The sequence below is a fragment of the Cardiocondyla obscurior genome, linkage group LG07 (genome assembly GCF_019399895.1).
Source record: "Cardiocondyla obscurior isolate alpha-2009 linkage group LG07, Cobs3.1, whole genome shotgun sequence".
Lineage (NCBI taxonomy): Eukaryota > Metazoa > Arthropoda > Insecta > Hymenoptera > Formicidae > Cardiocondyla > Cardiocondyla obscurior.
Window position 1 is genome coordinate 4,055,749 of NC_091870.1, and position 9,826 is coordinate 4,065,574.

Sequence of the window (9,826 nt, forward strand, 5' to 3'; positions counted from 1 at the left end):
CGCCTGATATGGCGGAAAGAGCAACACGACAAATTGTTCGAAGGGTCGAACTTTGCCTACAAGCACAAGGATGGCACTTCGAGCAATTGTTACGTTGAGCTTTCCGCCAAGTGGATTAGGCCTCCTGGGGACACCACTTTAAAAAAAACGCACCGATCTACCTACCTCACCGCACAAGATGGTGTGGAAACGGTAGACTAATTGTGTCGCGAAAATTATACATGAATTCGTTCGCGCGTCGTTGTATTACATCGCTCGCACGTCGTCGCATCGTGTCACTCGCGCGTTGTCGCATCGTCTCGGACGCACGTCGTCGTATCGTTTCGGTCGCATCGTGTCACTCGCGCGTCGTCGCATCGTCTCGGTCGCATCGTGTCACTCGTGCGTCGTCGCATCGTCTCGGTCGCACGTCGTTGCATCGTGTTACTCGCGCGTCGTCGCATCGTCTCGCTCGCGTGATGTCTTTAACCACGCCTCGTGTATCGCCGCACCGCTCGCTCGCGCGTTGTCGCATCGTCTCGCTCTCGGTCGGATATAAACGTGGATTTCTCGCAAATAAACGCCCAAATTAAAAAACGGTATAGGACTTTCTTGTTCAAAATAATTAGAACTACCTATGTCTCCCGGGTGGGTCATGAGGTATGGGACACCCTGTATATATATAATAATATATATATATATATATATATATATATATATATATATATATATAGTTTTTTTAATTTATAAACTGTCCAACAATCAAAATGTCCGACAGACTAAATATTTAACTGTCCAACACAAAAAGTATCCGACAGACTGAATATTTAAACTGTCCAACACAAAAAGTATCCGACAGACTGAATATTTAAACTGTCCAACACAAAAAGTATTCGACAGACTGAATATTTAAACTGTCCAACACAAAAAGTATCCGACAGACTGAATATTTAAACTGTCCAACACACATAGTGTCCGACAGACTGAATATTGCTCTATTAATTATTAATATTTCTAATGTAAATATTTATTGCACATTAGACGAGGAGGGACCAGCAATTTCATCATCATTTGCAGCATGTAGCATTAATTGACTTTTTCGTTTATTACAATATGTTGCATATAATTTATCTGTTGACATTAAAGAGAAATGCTTTTCATTTACTTCAATATTTAATGCGGTTTTCCTTCTCGCTTTTAATGCTGACTTAAGCACACATAAAGCGTTTATACTTGCAGGCGCAAGTTTGTTTCGCTTTTTAGTTTTTAAATCTGGCAAAAAGGAAAAGATTCTTTCGGAATCAGCATTTGAGTTTGGTAATGATCTAACAGCATTTAAAAGAGATTTTAAATTAGGATATTGACGACGGTGTAAAATTTTTTTCCACAAGTCATCAAAATCTAATGTTGCAAATAAATTTTTCTCTAATTCATTAAAATCTTTCTGTAATGCAAACCACTCTTTTTTTAAATTTTCTATATCAAATCCACCAAAAGTGTTAGCAATATAAGAAACGTCATTGAATGAAGTTTCTCTATCACTATGGCATAAAGCTATATTACATTCAAAAACTTTTAATTTTGATAAAAAGGCATCATGTATTGGTAGCCTTTTGCAAATATCTTGTGCAGCAGTTACGTAAAATTGCAAACAATCTTGTCGAATGTTTGCAACAATGTCTGCACGTCCTTCAGTAATTAAATTATTTAAATATTTTTCGCATTCATCTCCTACATATATTTTATTTACAGATATTTGATTTTCATTATTATCAAATTCTGGCATTTCAATTTCTTTTAACCTGCTTAAAAGCTCTGGTTTCAAGAAGTTTTTACAAATAATATGTAAAAATTCAAATGATTTTTTGTTCAATAGTTGTATTCTTGTTTCCAGGCTTTGAAAAAAAAGATTAAAAGAATTGAAATAATATAAAATATATTTTAAAAATAATAAATATGCTTTTAATTCAGGTTTTTGCATTGCAGAAAGTAAATATTCTCCGGATTTGGATTTTTCACTTACTACTATTTCTGTAAAAAATAGAAAAAGAGTATCCCAATACTCAATAAGTCTTTCAATACTTAAATACCGAGAAAGCCATCGTGTATCAGACAACTTTAAAATTTTGCGATTTGTTTCCTGAAAACTTATAGCAAATTTTTCAAAAATAGCCGAACGTTTTGGACTACTGTTGATAAAAGTTGCTACTTTTTTTACAAATTCCTCGCAATATTCTGGAATTTTATTACATGCACTATGTGCAACTAAAGCTGCGGAATGGCAAGGGCATGAAAGTGTTAATAAATTTTTACAAAAATTTTTAAGTTTTGTTTTAAATGAGGAATATTTGCCCACCATAACAGATGCATTGTCGCATGACATTGCAATTATATTTGGAAATGGAATTTGCAATTTCCACATTTCTTTTATAAATGCATCGAATAATTTATCCGCGCTGCTACTTTTTGCATCAATATCTATTAATTTTACTAATTGCGAGCAAGTATCTAACGTTTCAAGATTAACATATCGCACAAGAAACGTCATCCATTTCTGATTTGAAATGTTTGATGTTTCATCAATAAAAATTGAGAATTTATTATTTTGTATAATGTCGACTACACGATGAGTTTCAATCGGACATAAAAGATTTGTCACAATTTTTTGACATTTTTTTCGATTCATAGTCATGCTTTGTAATATTTTTGAATCTTTTCCTATTTGTTGAAATAATGTTAGAATATCTTGTGCCGTTTCAAATGAAATATTTTTTTCAGCGATTAATGCAGAAAATCGAATTTCTGCAGCCTTTTTTCTATCATCAAACGACACAAGAGATTCATGTTCATCAGATATATTAATATTTTCTGTTATTTTGGTATTAGCAATTTTTATATGTACTGCGGATTCTGCATGAGAATAAATATTTGACAATTTAGCCGTTATGTATGTGTTGCAAAATGAACAAAAACATAACTTTTTATCATGTAATGCTTCGCACAACCATGGTTTAAATATCTCGATATCTAACCATTGTTTTCGGAATGTTTGTATTGAACTATTTTTAATATTTGGCTCGCGCGCGTGATCATTTGTTTCATCGATTTTACTTATTTTTTCTTTATGATACGCAGAATCCGCATGTTGAGAAATGCGTATATTGCAAGAGAAATTTTTATTACAAACAATGCAATGAAATGAAGAATCATCTAACGGAACTTTCCGTATCCAACTCTTATATCTATCATCGGAAAGCCAAGCTTCAACAAAGCTTCGCTTAAGTTTCTTTTGCAATGGTTTACACATTTTAATAATAAATTATATTATATATATATGTATGTTGTGTGTATATATATATATATATATATATATATATATATATATATATAATAAAATAAATAAATTTTAAAGACTCACGGTCCGTTGCAGCTTTTCGTAATAATATCTTCTCACGAAAAATAGAGAACTATTATAACAAACTACTGACAAATTTAACTAACAGTTGTGAGCAAATTGCCAACATATACTGTTTTAGAATATATACGAATGTCTTACTATTTATAATGTTTGTGGTTTAATATTTATCGTTCGCGTCCCGAAGCGCTCGATGCTAAATAAACATAACAAATTCGCGCTATACGCGTTTCCGTGGATATGTTCATAAGACTTTCAGAAGGCAGAGGAAGATGTCGAGTAACGATTCACCTCGTAAGTATAATATATTTTTGTACATTTTTATTCTTTTGTAAAAACTTACAACTGTAAAATTAATAACAATTTTTATTTTTTAAAAGAAATGAACGGACTAGAACGTCTAGAGGTTCTGGAGGAGAAAATGGCTGCTGTGCTGTATTTGCAGCAGCAGCCGCAGCAGCAGCTAATAAATCAAAGTATTTATATTTATATTAAATATTTATATTTATATACACATATTGAGTGCTAATTTTATATTTATACTTTGTAGACAAAAAACGAAGAGGATACGAGGCCGGAAGATCGCGAGGCCGTGGTCGCGGTGGAAGAGGCCGTGGTCGCGGTGGAAGAGGCCGTGGGTATCAAGGATATCGAGGAGAGCAACGAGGCGGTGGCCGGTCAGCAGTACAATTTTTTTTAATGTATTATAATTGAAAAAATAAAAAAAAATTAAAAATTATTATTTGTTTTTATTTTTAATTTAAATATATATATATATACATTATTTATAAATGTGGTACAATATGGCTACCGGCGAAGGTCCACATTAAAAAACCTAACGCACTGTTAGTGGCACCTCTTGGGTCGTGTGGAAGACCACTATATTATATGAATAACCTAGACTGAAAAAAAAAAACATTGCATTTTAGTGAACCGCGATACACGCGGGCCGCATCACGCCATCACGTGCGATGTGCGCTACCATTGTAAGCAACCTTGCTTCGAACAGCGTTCGGACTCAGCGAAGTCGGCATAAGCTACGAGTTGTAGCTGCCTCGCCGCGGCGGAAAGAGGACGGAACATAGTATATCTGTCCTCTTCTATAAGCCGAACCGAGCCGAACCGAGACGAGCGCGGCGGCGCTCACCGACAGGCGGCCGAGGCTGTGAGTGTATCCCCACTCCGAGAACACCATTGGTGTTCTAAGCTAGAATTCCCATCACTGCTCTCGGGTCGGAGAGTCGGCATAGTGGCGCGGTCAAGGTAGGATCTGAGACCAGGCCCAATAAAGTAACTAAAGAGTATTTTAAATAGTAAATTTATTGCTACTCCTTCGCCGCCGGTTACAGGTGGATGTTTCACCAGGCCAGTGATCATCCCCACACATGTATTTTGATCATCGACATCTATAGGTGAAAATTCAAAGTTTTTATGCAAACCATTTAACCTATCTTTTGAATTCGAAAGTTACAACATCTGTCTACACAAAGCAACAGTTTTCTATTATTATTGAGTTATTCAGTGCATTAAAACGCTAATAATGGAACGCTTAAAATTGCATTTTCGACATGCATTACTTTCATTGTTCGACATGAAGAAATTCGCTGCCGAAGCTCATTAAACACTTTTAAAAACTTATGGTGATGCTGCTCCGTCATATCCTAATTATCGGTTTTGGTTTCAATGATTTAAACGTAAAAATTCTGATATCAATGACAAAGAACGGCCTAGAGGACCAAAAAAATTCGAAGACGACAAATTGCAAGAATTATTGAACGAAAACCCAGCTCAAACTCTCAAAGAACTTTCAGACAGTTTAGCAGTTGATTAATCAACAGTTTCGAGACGTTTGCATGCAATGGGAAAAATTCAAAAGGAAGGAAAGTGGTTACCACACGAATTGTCGGAAAATGCTATTTCGAACCGTTTCAACATCGCGGTTTTATTGCTTGTCAAGCAAAAAAAAAAAGCGCTTCCTGTGGCGTATTGTGACTAACGACGAAACGTGGATTTATTATGACAATCCGAAGCGCAAAAAGTCATAGGTTAATCCAGGAGAGCCATCCACATTGACACTGAAACGGAATATTCATGGTCATAAAGTCTTGCTGTGCATATGGTGGGATCAGTAAGGTGTCGTATATTACGAGCTGCTAAATCCTAATAAAACTGTTACTGCAGATGTCTACCGACGTCAATTGAACAACTCGAACGATGTGTTGTTGCAAAAAAGACCAGCAATAGCGAGTAACAGACGCAAAGTCATCCTCTTGCATGACAACGCTTGGCCACACGTTGCAAAAGTTGTGAAAGATACGCTGTTGCAGCTTCATTGGGAAGTTCTGCCGCACTCAGCGTACTCACTAGACATAGCGCCTTCTGATTACCATTTATTTAGATTAATGCAGCATGGCTTGGTTGGCACACGATTTCGCAATGTTGAAGAAGGGCGAAAATGGGTCGATAATTGGATCGCTACTAAACCAACATTGTTCTCTCGACACGGAATTGCTATATTGCCAGAAAGATGGGAAAAAGTTGTCGAAAATGAAAGGAAATATTTTGATTAATATAGTAAGTACCAATTTTTCTCAATAAATGTCTTTTTACAGTAAAAAAATGATCAAAATACATGCAAGCACCTAATAACAAAACTTTTAGTTAACCGTACAAAATGATGTAACTGAAGCTAGTTAAGTAGTAATTAAGTGACTACGTTTAGTTCCTTTAACAAAATTATGGTTTTAATATATATTTTATGTAATGTTAGTGTAACAAAATATTTTTTTGTTAAATAAATTTCAAAGTTTTTATTCGATTAACATATTTATTCTAAATACATATGTATGGGTTTGTGTATGCGAGCATGTTTGTTTGTAAAAATATATTATATATTGTAAAACTCCTAATTATAAAAAGTAACTAGTTGTAATATGTGTCGGTCATTGCTAAACAAATTGAGGAGTCTGAGACAGAAGCGACATCATCAGACATCTCTGGACCAAGTTCAAACAAAGAAACTGATAGTTTAACAAGACAGTCAGCTTTCACTCGAGGTCTGTCGGTCTCCTTAAGAATAAGAAACATATCTGTTAAAGACATTGGGTGCGTTCACGACAACTCAACAGTTGTGCAACTGTTGTAAGAGCGCTTAGAGAGCGATAGAGCGGTACCCTGAACACTACTTTTTGTGAATGCGCGATTTTGCGCAGTTAAGCTCTTCAATGGACGCGTCAATTTGAAACGTGAAAAGACACGATAAAAATAATATTTTACGCTATTTATCATAATAAGTTTTAGGTTATAAAATTTACACAAGACTTTCCCTTTTGTTTGTCTACAATTAGAAATTTAAAGTTAATTTAAAGTTATGAATATTAACATTAATATATCTAAATATTATATACGTAAATTCGTTTATCACATTACTGCTTACCATCACATAATAGCTGATGCACATCATATGTGTCAGTTACTGTATATTCAATATTATTATACAGGGTGTCCCAGATCAGTGGACGATGCCGAAAATGATAGGTAGATTTAATCGAATTAAAACGAAAAGTCCTGTACCATTTTGAAAAATTCTCAATAGTTTTCAAGAAAAAAATTAATTTATGTACGCGTAAGAGCGACGAGGAAGCGTGGGCTGAGTGAGCGCGACAGACGACGGTGCCATTTCTAGTCATTCGTCTGTCGCGCTCACTCACGCGCAGCTTTCTTGTCGCTCTTACGCTTATAAATTTTATATATTTTAATTTTTTTCTCGAAAACTATTGAGAATTTTTCAAAATGGTAAAGGACTTTTCGTATTAATTCGATTAAATCTACCTATTATTTACGGCATCGTCCACTGATCTGGGACACCCTGTATATATATTTTCTACTATATATATTATTATTTTGTACATTTTCTTCATTATTTATCTCCAGTATGGGCTGCGCCATGTTGGAGCGGAAACTGATGAGCACAGGTAGCGACAAATTTTTCTGATGAGAAAAATGGCGATTGCTCACTAAACATGTTGGAAGTGAGCACACTGATCAGTAGCGTTCAAAAGAAAATTACTCAACAGTTGCACAACTGTTGAGTGTCGTGAACGCACCCATTCTGAACAGAAATGTACAAGAACAAACTATAGTTAATTCGTACAAAGTATTTAAAGCTTTATATCGAAGATCACGTAACTTTCTTGTTGAAATTCTCCTTACAGAATTGACGAATAAAACGCTGCAGTAATATATTTTGCTTTATTTCTACATAAATAATTTTTATTTTTTATACGTACACGGTTGAAAAATTTGTGTTAAATATAACAGATATTAGCCGTCTATAAAGATCCACACAAATTTTTGTGTTAATTTAACATATTCAAGATATATTAAATTGTAACTCAAATATTATGTTGATATTTTAACATAAAATAAGTGCAAATACATAAAAAATTTTAAATAAATTTTATGTAAAATTCACATATTATACAGGGTATTTAAAATAAGGTTTCCTTCCCGGTAACTGTAGATAGATATCGGGAATACAAATCGAAAAGTCAGATATCATTTAGTAAAATTCGTAACCGTTACCGAGTAAGAAATTACTGAATTTTGACAAATTGGCGCGGAGCACATAATAAGACGGACGCGGCAGGTGAGAGCGGGTGGGCCTTAGGAAGAGAACGGGGGTGAAACTCCGCGCGACAATTGTGGGGTGGGGGTGGGAAGAGTCAACGCGTGATGTGATGGGCAATTGTCGCGCGGCGTTTTATGGTAAAAACATCCGTTTAACTGCAATAATACAATTAAAAAAAAAATTTTTTTTTGTAATTTTATAAACAATTTTGTTAAAAAATTTTTTTTATCTAATTCTGTTACTGTAGTAAAATATAGTTGTTTTTACTATAAAACTATTGTATAAAACTTTTTTTGATATCTTAAATAGTTTTCGAGTTATATTGAAAAAAATAAATAACCCTTCTATTGGTAAGGGGTGATTTCACCCCTTTAAAGTGAAATTTAGCACAAACAAAAAATAGTTTTGTGTTATGGATGAACTACTCTACATGCACACAAAATTTCATATTTTTTTTAATTTTTGAATTGCCTAACCTTCCTTGTAAGAGCATAATCATAGATGGCAGCCAAGTCGAGGTATAGGGACGTCTACTAGGTTTAAAACGAGCGGACTTAAAACGGCAGACGAGTCGTCTGCAACAAATAGAGGAAACAGGTTGAACAAATAAAGAACACCGAGTTAAGGCCAGCGCACACACTTTTGCATAACGCATAACGCATAAAGCATAGTGCACAACGCAACGCAGTGCAACGCACATACTTGCGCATTAGCTTTAACCTACAAATTGTAAACTGTACACTGTGACGTCAGAAATTAAAATTTTGACTAAATAAAGTTCTTAGATTCTAGTAAAATCGATTCGACCAATAGCATGAAAGTAAGGATTCTCAACCTGGTCTTTTGGATAGACGGTCCCTCTCTGTAAGAAATAATCTATGGTAGACCTTAAGAAATAACTAACATTGTTAATGATAAAACAGAACATGTAGCGATATTTTAAGATATTTACGCGTAATGGAAAAATTATATTCTAATTCTTAGAATGCAATCAATGTCAATTTAAAAGAACTTGATTGCATTCTAAGAATTAGAATATAATTTTTCCATTTTTTATATATTAACAATTTATGAGCCGCTGCGCGACTCATCTTCTTATACCGCCGTATACTCTCGCGTTTTTAGAAACTGTTATTTTAAGTTGATAAAATGCAAAGCGTCCCGTCAAATAATTATAGATCATTAGAATAAGTATTTTTCCTTTAACAATGAACAAAGGGCCAGCCAAGAAGACGCCAAAAGTCAAGAGCGCGAACAATAAACAGCCAGAGATATCGGATCCTTGAGTCGCACACGCGGTCCCTAAATGTCTAATTTATGAGATAAACAAAATGGAGGCGCCGCGCTCTATCTGCTGACATATGATAAACATTACAGCTAACCCGATGTCTCCGGCTGACTATTGAATGCTAAAGGAAAAGAGTTCTATTGTTAAAACTCTAAGAACACGTGGAGTAAGCTAAATTCAATAATTTAATAATTCAACGTTGTAGAAATCGATAATCGCTTACTGAACTTTATAATATTGAACTTGTATCACTTTCGCTTACGCTGCCATCTTTTCTTAGAGTTTATCTAATTTAATTTCATAAAATACTTTTAGTAATACCAAATGATCCCATCTAAAGATATTTTACTTAAATACTAAATTATTTTTAAGAAAAGAGACCACCCATGTTACCAAATGCGAGCATCCAAGCGCACGTATTTAGCGCCTTTCAAACGGCTAATAAGCAACCATGCTTGTCCGCCGAGCTGCCGTTCCACAGGCGCAGCGTTGCGGTAATCATAAGCGCACAAAC

The 9,826-nt window shown here is 34.7% G+C and overlaps 1 protein-coding gene across 1 annotated transcript; it reads right to left on the reverse strand.

Moving 5' to 3' along the window:
* Positions 1-1,006: 1,006 nt before the first annotated feature.
* Positions 1,007-2,671, reverse strand: LOC139104041 (protein FAM200A-like). The gene is made up of 3 exons (XM_070659257.1): positions 2,070-2,671; positions 2,003-2,010; positions 1,007-1,794 (listed from the first exon to the last, which is right to left on the reverse strand). The coding sequence occupies exons 1-3, from the start codon at positions 2,669-2,671 to the stop codon at positions 1,007-1,009; spliced, it is 1,398 nt and encodes a 465-aa protein (XP_070515358.1).
* Between the last annotated feature and the right edge of the window lie 7,155 nt (positions 2,672-9,826).